General features: G+C 44.0%; 1 protein-coding gene across 2 annotated transcripts in view; it reads left to right on the top strand.

Moving 5' to 3' along the window:
• The window catches only part of KDM3B (lysine demethylase 3B), a 266148-nt gene that overhangs the window by 63263 nt on the left and 182196 nt on the right, over positions 1-20689 (top strand). For both annotated transcript variants that reach the window (XM_033927119.1, XM_033927118.1), the window contains one exon: positions 5050-5622. In XM_033927119.1, the coding sequence (XP_033783010.1) occupies positions 5050-5622 (573 nt within the window). The remainder of the gene's footprint in view (positions 1-5049; positions 5623-20689) is intronic.

Genomic DNA, 20689 nt, shown 5'->3' with positions numbered 1-20689 from the left:
CTTGGTTCTGAACACTGCTCTGATTCCTGCCTGTGCTGTACCAAGCTTCAAAAGAGGTCACTTAAAGCTCGTCAACTCCAGTTTGTTAAACTGTTTAGAGAGTCATCATCTACATCGTGGATTGCGACACAGATATGCCCTTCATCCTACCTCAGTGTCGATACCGGTACAAACATTATCATTGTCAGTACCACCATCGTCAGAGGAGTCAACCAAAAAAGCTAAGAAGGAAGCATTCCTCCACATTCAAACATACATCAACCTCATCTCAAGCGTCTACTCCATTGACGCATCTTAAGCGTCAACATACCAATACGAGGTCACCCTCTCTTCAAGCTGAGTCACCTTGGAAGTGTGCCTTGTCATTGAGGTCTCCAACACTCTACACTCCCTTCACCATCTGTTCTGATCTCTACGGTACTTTTGCCATCCGTACAGGACCAAATGCAGGGGTTAGTTTAGAGGGAGTTAGCTGGTATCTTGCAAGCCCAAGCACCACAGGTGTGTGTCCACTTCGCCATATCTGGTGCCAGCCCAGTCCAAACAACGCCCTGCGGTACTATTTCAGTCTCCACAGCGTCAAATATCAAGGTTTAACAAAGCTGACTCATTGAGACATCATAACTCTTCATCTAGACGTTCAACAGACTGCTACCACAGAACTTCTCGAAGTGTGTCTCGTTCTCCACACAATGCCCAGCGTTCTCAACAAAGTTCTTCTCGACATCAAGCTCAATGCTCGCATGTCTGTTTTCCCTCTACGTTAAGCTCAACGCTTTCAAGACCATCCTTGGCATCATTCTTGATGCTCTCAGGATTACTCACCTCGATCTCTTATGTCCTTCTCGACGCTCTTCGAGACAGGACATTGAGGATTACGACTCAGATTTATCTATTTATTCCGCCTCTGACTACCCAGACCTTTCTGCAGAGGAATCATATAGAATTCCTTCAGATCCGCAGAAGGTCTTCGCCTGAGTGTCTGTCATTCACAAAATTAATGAGAGAGATGGGGTAGACTCTCCCAATAAAGATGGAGTCAGAGTCTGAGCTTAGGACAGAACTCTTTGATGCTCTAGAACAGGGGTGGGCAAACTTTTTGACTCGTGGGCCACAATGGGTTCTTAAATTTGACATAGGGGCCAGACCAAGAGCAGATGGATGGAGTGTTTGTGTGAACTGATATAAACGTCATAACATAAAAGGTTTTGGTCTTTAAAAGGTAGCAAAGCATGAAAACATAAGGCTTATTGTACAAATTATTGCACTTCTTGTGATGCTGTTTTAGGATCATTTAATACCATGTTTCCCCGAAAATAAGATACTGTCATATTTATTTTGGGCCCAAAAAACGCACTAGGTCTTATTTTCGGGGAAACTCGGTATTTCAATAGCCATTTCAAAGGCAAATTAAAATCCTGAACAGTGAAAAATTGTCAGGTGCTTCTCATAACAACCTGCTTATCTGCTGAAGCTGTAACCTCAATGAGACTAAAGAGTACAATCCTCTTCATTAACAGTGCTATATTTAGCACACTTCTGAGTAAAATTAGCTTTATTGTGAAAAAACTGACAGAACATGAGCTATATACGGTAGTAATCTCCTCAGCACCTTTCTATGGTACCATAGCTCAAAAACATGTGCTTGATCAATCCTGCTAGCTTGTTGCCGCCGCCGCACCCCCCCCCCCCCAGCTGACCCTTCCATCTCTCCCTCCCATCCGAACCCCGCTGACCGCGAGACCAAAATAGCTTGTTCCAAACGGCAGCATCAGCTGCAATTTAGACAGGCTGCTTCGCAGCCTTCTCCTGCCGGGGCATTCCATGTGCTGCAGTAATGTGGCAGAGAGAAGGCTGCGGGAGAAGCTGCGGGAGGGCTGGCGGGAGAAGGCTGCAAAGCGGCCTGTCTAAATTGCTACCAATGCGGCCGTTTGGAACAAGGTATTTCGGTTGCGGGGTTCAGATGAGAGGAAGAGATGGAAGGGTCAGCGGGGGGACTGGATTACAAAACTAAACGGGCCGTAGTTTGCCCATGTCTGCTTTAGATTATAGAGAGTGCTCAAAAGATTGTCTTAAGCTTCCTTTTCACAATCTCACAAAGGATGCTATGTTTTAAAACTGGGAAGCACCTCTTCTAGTACTTGTAGTTCTACCCAAGTTGGATAAACTTTATAGGGTATAGTTTGGCCCAGGGTTTGATAAGCCCCAGTTACAACATCAGTCCCTTCTGATAAGAGTCAGCACTGAAGAAGGCTAGCAGTTCTAGGACATAATGCCAGCACACCTCCTGGAAGGCAGGGCAGAACCCTAAATAAATTTGTTCAGAGACTCTACCAAAACACTTTGAGGTCCTTTTATTAAGGTGTGCTAACCGATTTTGCGCGTGCTAAATGCTAAGGCGCCCATAGAATATAATACTATTCCTTCGTTGAAAATTATAAATACAAGGCGGCAATTTATTTTTTCGGTTACTGCACCACAGACTTGGAATACCCTTCCAATATTTTTAAGGGAAGAACAGGAATTCGGAAAATTTAAAAGTAATTTAAAAACATTTCTTTTCAAGGATGCCTTTAAAAACTAATTTTAATATCCAACAACCCTATTAAATTTTATCTTATTATATTTTGTTATTTTGTTAACCTTCTGTATTTTTCCCTTAATGTTTTCTCTTTACTTTAAAGATTTGTATTTCATTCCTCCTTACCTAATGTTATGAGTATGTTAAATTGATTGTAATCTTGTATTGTTTTTGTTTTTTTGTTTTCTTTTAAGTACTTTTATTTATTGTATTGTCACCCAACAAATGTAATTTTAAACTGTACATCGCTTAGAAGTATGATTAAGCGATTAATCAAAAAACTTATTAAACTTGAAACTTGATGCCTTAGCATTTAGCGTGCGCTAAATTAGTTAGCAAACTTTAATAATAGGGCCCCTGTGTTAACTAGTAGAATCCTGTTACAACTTTTATATAACTTTTCTATTTGAAGTCTCTTGTTCAAACACTAACACATTACGAACAATATATTTTTGAATACTTTCTAATCTCTTGGAAACCAGGAAATACATGGGTTGCTCTGTGTTTGATGCCTTTGATGTAACATCACAAGCATCAGCACTTTCCATTGAAATGAGAAGGCAGGCATGGTTATGGGTATTAGATTTGGATGCGAACATCCAGGAAAGACTGACCAGTATACCGTGCCTGGGAGAGGAATTGTTTGGGGACAAGATTGAAGAGGCCACCCAAAAGATAAATAGGCATGAAGACTCAATGACCTTTATCATCTGCAAAGTCATCTAAACCTCAGTCCAGAAAGAGATTTTATAATTCAAAGCATTCCTCCTATTACCCCAAAAGAAGGTACTATATATACCACCATCAACCATCCAGAGCTCTACCACACAGATGCTAGAGAGAACAAAGAACTCAAAAGTCCCAACCTCAGCAGAAGTCTCAGCAGTCGTTTTGACTTCCTTCAGGAGAGCTTAGCTAGTATAATACAACTGATTCCTCAATCTCTCCTAACTCCTCTCAACTTGGATTCTGTTTCCCCTACCCTCTATGTCAGTGGTTCCCAAACCTGTCCTGGGGGACCCCCAGCCAGTCAGGTTTTCAAGATATCCCTAATGAATATGCATGAGAGAGATTTGCATACCTGTCACTTCCATTATATGCAAATCTCTCTCATGCATATTCATTAGGGATATCTTGAAAACCTGACTGGCTGGGGGTCCCCCAGGACAGGTTTGGGAACCACTGCTCTATGTCATGTCTTGTCTGTCCAAGTTAGATTGCAAGCTCTTCCGAGCAGGGACCACCTATAAATGTCAAACTGTACAGCTCTGCGTAAGCCTTTCAGCGCTATGTAAGTGATTAGTAGTTGTAGTAGATGCACATTTCAAATCTGACATATTGCAATCACAAAATAGAAAATAAAATTATTTTTTCTACCTTTTGTTGTCTGGTCATTTTATTATTCAAATCATGTTGGTCCTAGGCTCTGGTTTCTGTTTCTTCTGTTAATTCATTCACCAGGATCTCTTACCCATTTGATATTTTTTTTTTCTTTCTCCGTGCTCACCATCCATCTTCCATCTTTGTACCTTCCCTTCCACTGCCATATCCAACATTTCTATTTTTTTCCCACTGTCTACCATCGCTCTCTCTTCCTGCCTTGTGCCCTGTGTCAAACCTCTCTATTCCCCTCCATGCAGCATCCATCCCTTCTATTATCATATAAAAATATTTCTTTCTCTCTCCCCATATACCATTTCTTCTTGCCTTCCTATATCCAACATTTCTCCCTTTCTCTTCTTTCATGTCTCCCTCCCTTCCACCATATGCAGGATTTCTCCCTCATTCCTATTTACCTCTGTTGCATCTCTTTCTTCCTCTTCTCCATCCCAAATTCAACAATTTTTCCTGTGTCCCCCCTGTGCAGCAGCTTTTCATCCCTCCCTCCCATCCCCCTGAGCAGCAGCTTTCCATCTCTCCTGTTCCACTGTGCAGCACCTCCTGACCGACCCCCCCCCCCCCAAACAACCTTCGGACCTCCTAAAGTAGCAGCAGCAGTGGTGGTGGCCGGCTAGCAGAGGCAGCTTAGTGAGAAGGCTGCTCACTGCCTGCCCTGCCTGCTTCTGCAGCATCACTGGGGGAATCCTAGTTTTCCTGATTTTCAGCCTGTTGGACCTAAATACGAGTATCTGGCTATTTATCCACTCTGGAGCATTAAGTCTGCCTACTTCTTATGTAGTCTAGCCGTTGCAGTGACCATGAGGAGCCGCAGATCACTACTCCCATTAAAATCTAATATGCATACAGACTGAGTTTGATTTATAAGTATGATCTTCATGTGTTAGCTTAGACTCCTCCAGTTCCCGGATTTATGAGTACTGTCTTAAAGCATCTCCAGCCCTGACTGGTGCAGTCACCAAAAGCCAGGTACAAGTAGTGAACTCAGTTTTCCCACATAACAGCCCTAGCATTGCTACTGAAATGTGATACTTGCTCCAAATACCCAACATTTTTCTGATTTATTTTAGGAAACTACACAAAGAACATCAAAAAACTCAAAAAGTAAAAAAAGGAGGGAGAATATAGAGGGAAAGGATGTACGGAGAAGAAAAACACGTGATAGAGAAAGTGATTCAACTGTGAAGAAACTGAAGATGGACAAGAGAAATGTTGACAGCAATGAAAGTGATATAGGGGAGGACAGTCAAGGGCTCTGGAAAGAAAGTACTAGAGGGGATACAGTAATGGATTCTAGGGCCAAGCAGCTATCTCAGTTTATCCCCCAAATTAATCGTAATATTTGCTTTGCCACCTATACCAAAGAGAATGGACGTACGTTAGTGGTTCAGGACCAGCCAATTAACAACACAACAGCTGTTCCTTTTCCCTCCTTCACTTCTCCAGTCGGTCAGATTTTAGAGGAGGGTGGCATTGCAAACCAAGAGGCAGTGCCATTGGACACAGCTGCACAAGTTCAGGGAGGATTTTCTGGAGTTACTACTACAGCTGGATCCACACAAACCACCATGAGAATCTCTGACGCACAACTTTCTACAGTTCCTGCTTATGAGAAGCAGACACCTGGCTGGTTCCAGGGAGAGGTGAGAAGATATTGGCCAAATTATAAATATTTTAGAAAGTTAGTTTTGTAGAGTTGTATAAGGTTAGACATTAATTTCACTAAATCGGTTGATATAGTATGTTTACTCTGTTTTCTTTGGTTATATTGAAATAATGATTGATATACAACTATAAGGGATACCTTTTGGTTGTATTAATTTAATGCATACTTGGAACTCAGTTTTGTGAGTTATGCTTTCTCCATCAGATCAGCTCAGAATGAGTTAAAAATAACATGGACATCATCCTTAGCTCATTCTGCTTTATTTAAAGCTGAAGAAAGGTAATGATGGTTTCTTCTATGAAAACTCCCCCACTATGGTCCCTTTATACCAGGGGTGTCAAAGTCGATCCTCGAGGGCCGCAATCCAGTCGGGTTTTCAAGATTTCCCCAATGAATATGCATGAGATCTATGTGCATGCACTGCTTTCAATGCATATTCATTGAGGAAATTCTGAAAACCCGACTGGATTGCGGCCCTCGAGGACCGACTTCGACACCTGTGCTTTATACCAAGGAAACCACATAAAACAAATTTAATTGAAGTTGGACAAAGCCTTGTCCTACAGGCAGAACATACCAGAAAAGAACGATAATCTATAACTGGGTGAGGAAAAATAAGAAAAAGTGGAGCTCTAACTCTGGGCAGTTAAGGGTGGTTTTCATTTACCTATGGTATGATCTTCTCATGAAGAATATGGAAATCTCACTATACCTGAATGGAACCATTAGTCCAGCCCAGTACCCCTTTTTCTACAGTGATCTGACAAGAACCCTTAAAATTTAGTCATTAATGTATTAGCTAAGTTGCTATAATGTACTTAACTTATACTCAAATGGAAAGGGATGTGAGCACCCACTCATAGAAAATTGGTAATCTGCACTTATCCTAGGACAAGCAGGCAGCATATTCTTACATTTGGGTGATGTCATTCATGGAGCCCGGTACGGGACAGTATGAAAAATATTTTAATAATTTTGCGACTGCCCGCACCGTGCATGCACAACTGCCTTCCTGCCCAATGAGGCTCGCAGCACCTCAGTTCTTCGTTTTCCACAGAGCGAAGAAGTACTGTTTGGCTGTACTTTGTTCAGCCTGCATTTGCCTTCCCGCTTTCACTTATTTTTTTTTATTCTATAACAATGAGGGAAGGGAGCAGAATTTAATTTTCTGGTCTTTTCTCTCGTAAATTTTGGCAACAGTTGAGTTTAATCTTGCTGAAGTAATTTTTCCGTCTGTGTCAAAATTGTTGATGGGTTTTAAAAAATGTGGTAGGTGTCAGTAGTCTATTTCTATTGCCAGTCCTCATAAATGGTGCCTACAGTGTTTAGGCTCTGAACATAAAATTGAGACTTGTTCTGGGTGTTTCTCTTTAAAGTCACGCTTTCTTAAAGCCCGTCGTGCTCGGCGGGAACTGTTGTTCAACGCTGCCATGGACATCGCCAGATCTTCGCAGGCGTCAACATTAAAAACTCCAGCTTCAACATCATAAGAAATTCTGGCACCGGGGAAGCTAGTTAAGAAGCCATCCACTTTCAAACAAGTGTCGCAGGTCTCTACAACATCAAGTCCCTTGATGCAGACCAAACAACGACGCCACTGCACTCCAGCTTCGCAGGTTGTCTCTCCTACATGGTGTGCATCCTCATCTAGGTCACTCTCTCCGAGACAACCTGCTGTACTGATGGTGCCAGCTGTTGAGCTATCAGTACTGGTGCCTTCTTTTAGGGAGAAACTCAATGAGTTCTTCCATAGGGAGCTCGGTAATGTATTTAAATTGCACTGCCTGCTGGTGCTAGCATTGACTCCCTTGGTACCGGCCCAGCTTGAGCATAGCGTTATAAGGCCTCAAGGTACCACTGTCAGCTTTCCATTGGAGCGTCAAACTCTTCAAGGATCTCCTGTGTTCTTCTCGTCATTCTTCTTGACAACGTTTAGCTTCCAGACATCGATCCTCACACTGATGTTCTTGTTCGTCTCACTGACACTCCTCATCGAAACATCGACACGTTTCCTCAGGGCATTCGACATCAAGACATTATCGCATTGATCTCATGCTTTGAAGCGTAAGAGGGACACTCATCGATCTTCTTCATCAGATCTGTACCGAAGATGTCGAAACTCTTCTTGTAGACATCGTTCTCCTCGACGCACAGTGTCTCCAAGTCTTCTATATGATTCCGATTTGCATTCTGAATCAGACTGTTTACCTACTTTATCTGTGCCTGGGTCTTATGGCATTCTTTCGGAACACTCGCCACAGATAACGACTCCTAGAAGAACATCTTCAGAAAAACTTTCCTTTACTAGATCTTAATAATTATGATAGCTATGAGAAAACTTTATTCCTTATACAGAATAGTTTCATTCCAGGGTTTGATAAGCCACAGCTTCAACATCAATCTTTAGTGGTATAATCTTTCAATACAAAAGTTTATGCCTCGGTGCCTCCTGGGCGTGAGGGCAATACTATGGACAAATTTGGACGTCGCCTTTGTTAGAATTCCATGCTGACAAGCAGGGTCCTTTTTATCAGAATTCCATGGTGACAAGCAGAGTCCTTAATTACAATTTCTATATTTCCTGTTATTTAAAGCAACTAGTAAGTCAATTGCCTAACTTTGACCAGTATATTCCTTCACAGCATCTTGTGCAATATTAACAGATTGTGCGAACTCTCTCACAGACTATACAATATATAGCAAGGTCAGCCTATGATGCTTTGAGATGTCATCTAGAGCATCGGATATGTCAGTGGTTATGAGATGCCTTACTTGGCTAAGAGTTTCTGATATGGACATCAATCTTCAGGACAGATTAGCCAATATTCCATGCTTGGGAGATGAGCTTTTTGGTGATTCCATCGAGGCAGCCATGCAAGAATTGACTCTATATGAAACAAGTTGGCATTCTTTGGTCAGAATAAAGACTAAGCCTTTGACTTCAAGACAGTCTGCTAAGCTTTCTTATTCAGATCAGAGGCGATATACTATTAAGGCTTCTGTTTCTAGACCGCCACCACAAAAGAAGCAAAAGCCACAGCGGTCTCAGAAAGCTCAAATGTCAGCTCCTCAAAAACCTGCTGAGTCTTTTTGATGCGTTTCTCAAGGGCATAGCCGTTGTTCCCGTATCTCAGCCTCTTCCTCAACCAATCTGAGGTTGTCTGCAAATCTGTCACCAGCGTTGGACTCTGATAACAACCGACATATGGGTTCTCAGTCATCGAGGAAGGTTACACCAAATCATCCTCCAAGAGAGTCCTCTTTCAGCCTTCAGCAGACCTCCCTTCTTCTTCAAGAAATAGAGGCTCTACTTCAACTAAATGCCACAGAGCTAGTACCCTCATCACAGAGGAATCAGGGATTCTACTCCAGGTATTTTCTCATCCTGAAGAAGACAAGAGGCCTACGTTCAGTTCTCAACCTCTAGCACCTCAACAAATTCCTAGAGAAAAGTTTTGAATGTTATCTCTAGGAACTCTATATACACTGTTGGCTCAACATCATGATTGGCTATATTCTCTAGATCTAAAAGAGGCTTATACCCATATACCAATTCATCCTGCTCACAGAAAATTTCTGCGATTCTGAATTGCCCATCAACACTTTCAGTACAAAGTTCTGCCCTTCGGCTTGGCCTCCTCTCCAAGAGTGTTTACCAAATGCCTTGTAGTAGTGGTAGCAGCTTTAAGGGGATCATAAACTTCAAGTTTTTCCCTATCTCGACAACTTGCTCATAAAAGAAGCCTCTCCTCAGAAACACTATCAACTCAGAAACACTCAGAAACACTATCAACAATCCTGTTCCTTCAGCACTTAGGATTCAAAGTCAACTTTCTAAAGTCTCAACTTCAACCCTCTCAAACTCTATAGTCGACACTGTTCAGGTCAGGGCATTCCTACCTCAAGAAAGACAGGACAACCTCATTCTACTTTGCAATCAAGTCTGCCATCTTCCGTCCGTCTCAGCCAGACAGATGATGAGACTATTAGGTCATATGGCATCTACAGTCCGTGTTACTCCCTCAAGACTTCATCTCAGAACAGCTCAGTGGTTCCTGGTGTCTCAGTGGTCTCAAGCTCTCGATCCCTTTTCACAGAAAATTACTGTCACATCTACACTACGTCAGTCTCTTTAGTGGTGGATGAATTTGTCAAATCTTTCCAAAGGACTGCTGTTTCAAACGCCTCCACATCAGAAGGTCCTCACCACAGACTCCTCCACGTATGCTTGGGGAGCTCACCTAGATGGTCTCCGGACACAATGTCATAGGTCTGCTCAAGAATAGAAGCTTCACATAAACCTCTTATGCTCTGCAGACTTTTCAAAGCAGTATATCCAATCAAGTCCTCCTAGAATGCACAGACAATCAAGTTGCGATGTATTACATAAACAAGCAAGGATTCTCTGACTCTTGTCAAGAGGCCAAGAAGATTTGGAACTGGGCAACTGATCAAAACATATTCCTCAAAGCTGTCTATGTTCAAGGAGCACAAAATACACTTGCCAACAAACTCAGATATCTTTGACCACACGAGTAGTGCTCCACTCTAAAGACTTGCATCAGCTATTTTCGCAATAGGGGACTCCTCAGTTAGACCTATTTGTGTCCCCCAGCAATCACAAACTGCCGTAGTTCTGTTCCAAGCAATACTCTCCTCATAGTCTGGAGGCAGATGCATTTCTTCTGGATTGGACAAACAAGTTCCTTTATGCGTTCCCTGCAATTCTTCTCATTCTCAAGGCACTGGTCAAGCTCAAACAAGAATCAGCCACCATGATCCTCATAGCATCTCGGTGGCCCAGACAACCGTGGTTCAACCTTCTACTTCAGCTCACTCTCAAAGATCAAATAACCCTACAGATTTTTCCATCTCTTCTCACCCAGAGTTAAGAGTCTCTTTTACATCCCAATCTAGTGCCGTTACACCTGACAGCTTGGTACCTCTCGGTTTGACCTGAGTAGATGCTAATCTTTCTGATTCTGTCAGAGTCATTTTAGCTGCATCCAGAAAACCTTCTACACAGCTGTAATACCAACAGAAATAGACAGGATTTTCAACATGGTGTGATCTTCATCATCAAGATGCTTCATTCTACTCTACATCTTCAGTGTTGGATTATCTTCTACACTTATCCAACTCTGGTCTTAAAATCACTTAAGTCAGAGTTCACCTTAGGGTTATCAGTGTTTCCCATGTTCAGGTGAACAATAAATCTCTCGCTGCTCATCCTCTTGTTTCCAAGTTTTTGAAAGTACTTTTTAATATCAAACCATCTCTCAAACTGCCTTCAGTGGTTTGGGATCTTAATGTTATCCCAGGACAAGCAGGCAGCCTATTCTCACATGTGGGTGACGACATCCGACGGACCCCCGATGCGGACGCCTCACAAGCAAACTTGCTTGAAGAAACTAGAAGTTTCGAGTTGCCCGCACCGCGCATGCACGAGTGCCCTCCCGCCCAGCACAGGGCGCGTCTCCTCAGTTCTTAGTTTTCCGCTGAGCCGAGAAGTCCGTCTTTGACTCTCTGCGTTCAACTTCGTTCACTTTTTGCCTTCTCTATGACCGCAGTTGGTGTTTTTTCTTCACGAATCGCTGTTTTCTTTTGTTTTCATTAGTTTATTTAAATTTTAAAAAAAATTTTTTTTCTCTTCCATCCGTTCTCTGGGATGGGCTGCTTGGCCGCAGCCTGCGAGCTTCGACTTTGCGGCGGCTATTTTTCGGCCTATGTCCCGGCCTGCTACAGGCTTTAAAAAGTGTAGCAAGTGTCGGCGCGCAATCTCCCTCACGGACCCTCATAGACGCTGCCTCAAGTGCCTTGGGCTGAAACATCATCCAACGTCATGCCTGCCTTGCCAAACACTTCAGCCTCGTGCTTTCAAGCGTCATTGCCTTTTGGTGGATAAGCTTTTCGATATGGAGTCTCCGGCTGATCCCTCGACTTCGAAGGCGTCTTCGATCTCGACTTCCATCGAGGCTCCTGCGCCTGCTGCTTCCACCTCGAGCCTCATCAAACCTTCATTGTTTGCAGCGGCTCTTGCTTCGACGTCACCTGCTGTATCTTCCCCTGTTTCCTCAGGTCAGATAGCTCAGCAGTCGGTTCCACCGGTAGTGATTAAAGTGTCCAAGACTACTAAGTCGAAGCACACTCACATTGCCTCGAAGGAACCTCCAGCCAAGGCAGATGGACCGGTTTCAGACGCGGATCCCACCTTGCCGGCTTCTTTCCAGACCCTATTAGAGAAGCAGTTTCTTCAGTACCTTACTATTATGGGTCCTAAACTGCTTCCTATTATCCTGCCTGGGCATTCAGCAGATTCCTGCGAGGTCGAGCCGCTTCCAATGTCCCAGTCGGAGCTTTCACACTCTTTGCAGGGAGCAGAATCTCTGCGAGTGTCTGGTCTGCCATCCAAACACGAAAAGCAAGGAGTAGATTCTTTGCGAGTGCATCGAAGAGATTCCTCACACTCAGCAAGGAGCAGAGTCTTTGCGAGTGCATCGAGGTTCCTCCTCCAAACCTCTGGAGCTTCGATCTACAGCCTCTAGCCCTATTCACATGTTGGCATCGGCTGCTTGTGTCTCCGAGGCGAAATCTCCTCGATCCTCAAGATCTCGTTCTAGACACAGCTCTCACCATCGTTCGAGGCCTTCATCGAGGCATTCTTCCAGGCATCATTCTTCGCAGAATATTCCTTCTTCCTTGAAGCCTCGTACTACTCCGACCTTGACCAGACCACCGACTCCTTGGTCGAGGTCTCCAATGCCGGACCTTGAGGATGTTCCGGCCTCAGTTGTCTCGTTCAAGTCACCAGGTTCCTTCGATGCTTTTTTCCATGCCAAATCTTCTTCTTCGACACAAGTTGCCTCAACATCCTCGAGTCCTTCTCAAGACCAAGCCTTACCAGAACAGCTGTCTTTTTCGTCTTTCCTACGACAGATGGCTATGGACTTGGATGTAAAATTAGACACTGGCTCCAAATATTCTAAGGAATATCTAGAAGTCATGCATCTTCCTCAGCCTCCGGCTGAGAGTCTAAAGCGTCCACTTCATAAGCTTTTAAATCAGACTTTTGCTCGGTGCATGGAGACTCCTTTTTCCATACCAGCAGTCCCAAGGAATTTGGACTCGAGATACAAAACTGTGCATCACAAAGGCTTTGACAATTCACAGCTTTCTCATCAATCCTTGCTTGTTGAATCTTCCTTGAAGAGATCCCATCCTTCCAAGGTCTATGCCACAGTTCCTCCTGGGAGAGAGGGGAAAACTATGGACAAATTTGGACGTCGCATCTACCAGAATGCTTTGATGTCCTCTAAAGTCCTCAACTATAATTTTTATTTTATTACTTATTTTGAATTTCTTCTTTCCCTTCTGCCAAAGTTTTTGGCTTATATGGACAATCAGATGCATTTTGAGTTTCAAGAACTGATTGCTTCTTTCTCTCAATTACGTCTCTATTTCCTTCAGTCATCTTATGATGTTTTTGAGTTATCTGCCCGAGCAGCTGCTTGCTCAGTGGCTATGTGTCGCCTTGCCTGGCTTCGAGCCATTGACATGGACTCTAATCTTTAAGACTGCTTAGCTAACCTTCCTTGTCAAGGCAATGACCATCGAGGCGGCCACCAAGAAATTTGTCTGACTATGCGAAATTGTTTGCTGCCATCGTCAGACCCAAACCTAAACTGGCTCCAGCCAAGACTACATGCCCTCCTGTCATCTATCAAAGGCGTTTTCCTCCAAAGCCGTCTCCTTATACTCGTCTTCCTCTGAAAAGCAGCATCCTCAGAAGCAACAGCAAATCCAACCTTCTGCTGCACCTAAGGCTTCTCAACCTTTTTGACTGTTTACAACAGAGCATAACCTCCATCGTTCTGTCTCTGTCTCCATTTCCCCCTATAGAAGGTCATCTCCATAATTTTTACCTCCGATGGATGATAATTATATCTGACCTCTGGGTACTTTCCATCATCAGAGAAGGATACTCTCTTCATTTCACTCAGGTTCCACCAGAGCTTCCTCCAAGAGAGTATCTTTCCAATCCATCCCAGACCGCCCTTCTTCTTCAGGAAGCTCAAGCTCTGCTTCATCTCCATGCCATCGAACCAGTTCCCTTGGAACAGCAGAACAGGGTTTTTTACTCCCGTTACTTCCTTGTTCCGAAGAAGACGGGCGATCTGCGACCCATTCTGGATCTCAGGGCTCTCAACAAATTTTTGGCAAAGAAAAATTTTGAATGTTGTCCCTGGCATCTCTCTATCCCCTTCTCGAGCAGAACAACTAGTTATGCTCTCTGGATCTCAAGGAGGCCTATACTCATATTCCAATCCATACGGCCTCCCGTCAGTACCTCAGATTTCGGGTGGGGAATCTACATTACCAATACAGAGTTCTACCCTTCACCCTGGAGAATCAGCTCTTCATACTCTGGACTGTAAACGTGCTTTGGCCTTCTACTTGGAACACACCAAACCACATATAACTGCTCCTCAACTTTTTGTCTCCTTCGATCCAAATAAATTGGGACATCCTATTTCTAAGCGTACCATTTCCAACTGGATGGCAGCTTGTATCTCATTCTGCTATGCCCAGGCTGGATTACCCTTCACAGTAAAGTCACAGTCCATAAAGTCAGGGCAATGGCAGCTTCTGTAGCTTTCCTCAGATCTACACCTATTGAGGAAATTTGCAAAGCTGCTATTTGGTCCTCGGTTCATACCTTCACTTCTCACTATTGTCTGGATACTTTCTCCAGATGGGATGGACAGTTTGGCCAAACAGTATTACAAAATTTATTCTCCTAAGTTGCCAACACTCCCACCATCCCATTCTGGTTAGCTTGGAGGTCACCCACATGTGAGAATAGGCTGCCTATTTGTCCTGGGATAAAGCACAGTTGCTTACCATAACAGGTGTTATCCAGGGACAGAAGGCAGCTATTCTCACAACCCACCAACCTCCCCTGGTTGGCTTCTCTGCTAGCTATCTGTGCTGGGCAGGAGGGCACTCGCGCACGCGCGGTGCGGGCGACTCAAAACTTCTAGTTTCTTCAAGCAAGTCGGATGACGTCACCCACATGTGAGAATAGCTGCCTGCTGTCCCTGGATAACACCTGTTACAGTAAGTAACTGTGCTTTTCTTACCATCTACCAGAACAGTCTAGATGAATGGGTCATGCCTCACTACAAGCAGATGGAGAAGAAACCAAACACTTGCGAGTTTTGACCTATATAGGGCACCATGCAGCCAACTCCTCTTCAGTTTCTCTTGCTTCCCAGCAGAGATAGTAAATGGGCATTTCTTGCAGAACTGGCCTGGATCTGGGGCACACTTCTAGATCCAGTTGGATAATTAGGTATCTTGTAGAGTTAGGCAGTCTGGAAGGTTATGGCGTTTCCTTCTGCCTGAGTGATATTTTCATTCCTCCCCCCCCCCCCCCGTTCTTTATCAGCTTAAAAAAAAAAAAGAAGATTTAAGGCTTCTGTGGGGGAAGTGATGCATGCTTACAGCATGTAATGAGTATTATGTTTATGTTTATTGTTCATTTGATATCCCGCCAATGCAAAAGGTCTAGGCGGCTTACAATTTAAAAACAAAGAACAGAAGAAAGGAAAGCCATAAAATTATAGTAAAGTCTACTTTCATACAAGTAACCAATCATACATAAAATCCAATTGTGTCATTTTATTCAGATCAGTCTTCCCGAAGGGAACAGATAAAAGCCATTTTTCAAAAATACGTTTTTAAGAGACTTAAATTTGGGAAAAGAGGTGGCAAACTATTCCATAGAAAAGATGAGATGAAAAAGTAAGCTGATTTTCTTGTACTTAAGAACATAAGCAGTGCCTCTGCTGGGTCAGACCAGGGGTTCACCCTGCCCAGCAGTTCGCTCATGTGGTTGCCCATCAGGTCCAGGACTTGTATAGTAATCCTCTATCTATATCCTTCTATCCCCTTTTCCTTCAGGAAATCATCCAATCCCTTCTTGAACCCCAATACCATACTCTGTCTTATCACACCCTTTGGAAGCGCATTCCAGGTGTCCACCACCCTCTGGGTGAAGAAGAACTTTCTAGCATTGGTTCTGAATCTGTCCCCTATTAATTTTTCTGAATGCACTCTCGTTCTTGTAGTTTTCGAAAGTTCGAACAATCTGTCCCTCTCCACTTTCTCTATGCCCTTCATGATCTTGTAAGTCTCTATCATGTTCCCTCTAAGTCTCCGCTTTTCCAGGGAAAAGAGCCCCAGTTTCTCTAATCTTTCAGCATATGAAAAGTTTTCCATACCATTTATCAATTGTGTCGCTCTTTTTTGAACCCTCTCGAGTAACGCCATATCCTTCTTAAGGTACGGCAACCAATATTGGACGCAGTACTCCAGATGTGGGCGCATCATCGCCCAATACAATGGCAGGATAACTTCTTTCGTTCTGGTTGTAATACCTTTCTTGATTATACCTAGCATTCTATTCGCCTTCTTAGAGGCTGCTGCGCACTGTGCCGACGGCTTCATTGTCTTGTCCACCATTACCCCCAAGTCCTTTTCTAGGATACTTTCACCCATTACCAATCCTCCCATTGTATAGTTGTACTTCAGGTTTCTGTTTTCTACATTCAAGACGTTACATTTCTCTACATTAAACTTCATCTGCCATCTCGTCGCCCATTCTTCTAGTTTGTTTAGGTCCCTTTGTAAGTCTTCACAGTACTCTTTTGTCCCAACTCCACTGAATAGTTTGGTGTCGTCTGCAAATTTTATTACTTCACACTTTGTCCCTGTTTCTAGATCGTTTATAAATACATTGAACAGCAGCAGTCCGAGTACTGACCCCAGCGGAACACCACTCTTGTAGATTCATAATGGGCTAGTTTGAGAGATGGAAGACCTAGTCTGTTCGCATCAATTGACCTCAGTGCACGGAAAGGAGTATATGGTATAGTGGCGGATGCTAAGTAAACCGGTTGAGAATGGTGGAGCACTTTGAATGTTAGGCATAAAATTTTGAATTGGCATCTAAACAGCACAGGGAGCAATTGCAATTAATAGTGGGGTGACATGATCATATAATCTGGTTTTACAGAGGAAATGTGCTGCTGAATTTTGAAGTGTCTGTAAGTGGCATAAATTTGACAATGTTATACCGCAATAAACTGTATTGCAGTAATCTATTTTTGACAAGACAGAGGTATGAAAGAAAGTGTGCAATGCACCAAAATCTAAAACAGAGCCAAAGAATCTAAGCTGCCTAAGCCAGTAATAATAGCCTTTGAGATCTGATAATCAAAATACAGTGCAGCATCAAATAGACTCCAAGACAGCGAAAACATGTCACCGGGATCAGATCTGTGTCAAATAAGTGAATAAAAGAATTTGGTACTGGTAAGAGGATGATAATCCAACAAACAGTTGTTTTAGAGGGACTCAGAATCATTCTGTGCACCTTAAGCCAACTTGAGATCGCAGAGGTACATTGTTGAAGCGGAGTTAAGTCTATATTTGATGAGAGAACAGGGAAAACCAAAAGAATGCCATCGGCATAGATGAATGCCTTAACATTGAAATCCCCTGAATTAGTGTGGCAAGAGGTCTAAGAAATATATTTAACAGCAACTAAAAACCTGGCTCTTCTCTAACATGTAATTTCTTTTCCCTTACTTTTCCACTCGATTTATAAACTTATGTAAACCTTTTCCTACCCTTTCTCATTTTTAAGTTCTTGTAAACTGTGCCGAGCTCTACTTCTGTGGAGATGATGCGGTATATAAACTTAAGGTTTAGTTTAGTAACAGCAATGGGGACAGTACGGAGCCTTACAGAACTCCACATTTTAGTTTGAAAAGAGAGGACGACGAGTTGATGGAGGTATTGACTCAGAATTTACAATTTGTAAAGAATGACTTGAACCAGGTTAAAACTGTACCATCGAAGCTCCCCCTTAAAAGGGGAGGGGCCAACGACCGGAGCACATTGAAGCTTGGCAAGGCAAGCAGGAGAGAGCAGCACAGAGGAAGAAATTAGAAGGCAAAAGGAAAGGGAGGCAATTCAGAGCTTGAGAAGGGGAGAGAAGAGGCAGGAGACTAGGGGAATCGGCAATAGTTAGCTCCGCCCACCCCTGACATCAGACATCGAAACTCCCCCTTAAAAGGGGAGGGGCCAACCAAGCACATTGAAGCTTGGCAAGGCAAGCAGGAGAGAGCACCACAGAGGGAGAAATTAGAAGGCAAAAGTAAAGGGAGGCAATTCAGAGCTTGAGAAGGGGAGAGAAGGGAAGAGAAGAGGCAGGAGACTAGGGGAATCAGTGAGAATTAGCTCTGCCCACCCCTGACATCAGACATCGAAGCTCCCCCTTAAAAGGGGAGGGGCCAACGACACTCAGCCGTTCGGTGCGCATCGAATGCGAGCATCAAAGACGCTCGCTTTAGTGAGAGCACCTTTGTGAAGGGCCTTGAGAAAGGACGAGCCACTTTAAAGGAGTGTAAAAAGGGGACCACAGCAGGCGCAGAGGACAAAGCAGGTACAACACACAACCAGGCATACACAGAGGGTACAGAGAACACACAACCACGCACCACTAAAGGAGAGCAGGAGGACACAGCGGACACCAGCACTAACCAACACAGAACACGACAACATTAGTCAACACTGGTCAAACTACTAATAGGGAAGCAGCAAGAAGCTAATAGGGAAGTAGCAAGCACAGAAGAGAACACACACACACACACAAGCTCGCCTTTGCGAAGGAGCCTTAAGATAGAGCCGGGAAACTCAGTCGCCCAGCAGAGCGACTTAGAACAAAACTTACAAGTCCTTGTTTTAGCTAGCTACACAGCAGGGCACAAATTCTCACATACTACACACCTAGAGGGGAAACAAGCACTCACAGGTACTAACACAGCAACACCAGCAGACTCACAACAAACAGGAAGACAGCAGACAGAAAGTCAGAAATCATCCAGTCGACAGAGACAGAAGGTTCACAATAAATCACTCAGACAACTCAGAAGGGAAACAAGAAATGGAAGCCCAAGGAAGTCAGAAGATGAGCTTTCCAGTCTTCTGTACCGGCTGCAATATGTATGACTACTTCCCTTCGGGGACTCGGGCATATATTTGCAGTCAGTGCATGGAGCTGGATAGCTTGAAATGGCAAGTCCGGCTACTAGAGGAGACAGTGAAGGAAATAAAAGAACTCCTCACCTTTGAAGATAGAATCCGCGAACAGGAGAAGTTTCTAGTGGAGTTCAGTGCAAACGAAGAGGTCAAAGAGCTAGAAAGATTCATCGAGGAAGCTCACCAGCAACATATGAAGATCCCAGGGCTGGAGAACTGTACCCGAGCAACCCAGGAAGATGGCCTGGATGAGAGGAGAGAAGACATCCCTACAAATTCAGAAGAGACTGAAGCTGAGATAGGGAATGACCGCACGCCAGGGGAAAGAGAGAGAATGCATGAAGACGTACCCCCACAGAAAGAGCCGAAAACAACTTCAAACATATCTCAGGAGAAAGAAGATTGGCCCTACACCATGGACGTGGATTTATGACCCCCAAGGAACCTCCGAATAAAGAAGATGGGGATCATCGTAGGAGACTCCATTATACGTCATGTGGACAGAGAGGGAGAGAGGATAGAATCGTCACCTGCCTGTCTGGAGCAAGAGTGAAGGATGTGGCCAACAGAATCTCCAGGATCATAGACAGCGCATGGGGAGAGGACACTGCTGTGCTTATCCACGTGGGAACCAACGATGTGAGCGGACGGAAGTATGACAGGGAAGAGATGAAGGGCCAGCTCCGCTCACTCGGAAGAAAACTGAAGATCAGGGAGGTGAAGGTGGCTTTCTCTGAGATCCTCCCGGTACCAAGAACAGATAGAAAGAGACAAGGGGAATTGCAAGCGATCAACGCCTGGATGAGACGATGGTGCGAAGAGGAAGGCTTTGACTTCATGTACAACTGGACGGTGTTCTGGGGAAAAAGCAAGTACTACAGAAAGGACGGGCTACACTCAACAAGGAAGGAGCAAGAGTATTGGCAGGCAACATGAAGAGGGCCATCGAGAAGGCTTTAAACTAAAGGACAGGGGAAAACCAACAATCGACCACCAGTCGATGGCCCGGACGACAGGATGCCCCGAAGAAGGAACTACTCAGACACGGGAGGGGACGACCACAAAGCAAATAAGGGAGACAACGCAGGAGCAGAAAAGGATACCGTGAAAGAAACATTAGAGACTGCGAAGCTTAGAAAGTCCAAGAAAGTAACACAGAGGGAACTCAAATGTATGTATACGAATGCTAGAAGTCTGAGAAACAAAATGGGAGAATTAGAGACAATAGCAAGACACGATGAATTAGAAATCATTGGCATAACAGAAACATGGTGGAATGATAAAAACAAATGGGACACAGTACTACAGGGATACAAACTATACAGAAGAGATAGAGTAGAGCAGAAAGGTGGAGGTATTGCCCTATATGTTCAGAATGGAGTAGAAACTGTTAGAGAGGCTACGACGGAAAGGACAGAGAAGCTGGAGTCCCTCTGGATCAAGATTCCTAGACACAATGGTGCAGACACAAAAATTGGCCTTTACTATCGACCCCCAGGACAGACGGAGGAGACAGACTCAGAAATGATAGAGGAAATTAAACAAGAATGTAAGACAGGTAATGTAATAATCATGGGAGACTTCAATTTTCCGGGGATAGACTGTTACCTGGGAACTCGAACTGCGGCAAGGAGGCCAAGTTCCTGGAAGCGCTAGTGGACTGCTTCCTGGAACAAATGGTGGGAGAGCCAACGAGAGGAAACGCCACCTTGGACTTGGTCCTAAATGACATTACGGGACCGACAAAAGAAGTAGAAGTCACGGTCCTGCTGGGGACGAGCGATCACAACATGATCAACTTTAAACTTGACATCGGGAAAGGGAAATCTACCAAAACCTTAACCACGACCTTAAACTTTAATAAGGGAAGATACGATAGCATGAGAGCCATGGTGAAACAACGGCTCAAGAAAAAGATGGACAAAGTTAAAATGGTA

This window comes from Geotrypetes seraphini, chromosome 18 (genome assembly GCF_902459505.1).
Source record: "Geotrypetes seraphini chromosome 18, aGeoSer1.1, whole genome shotgun sequence".
NCBI classification, from domain to species: Eukaryota; Metazoa; Chordata; class Amphibia; order Gymnophiona; family Dermophiidae; genus Geotrypetes; species Geotrypetes seraphini.
Note: the sequence above shows the minus strand (reverse complement) of the source record. Positions and strands in the feature narration are given on the sequence as shown.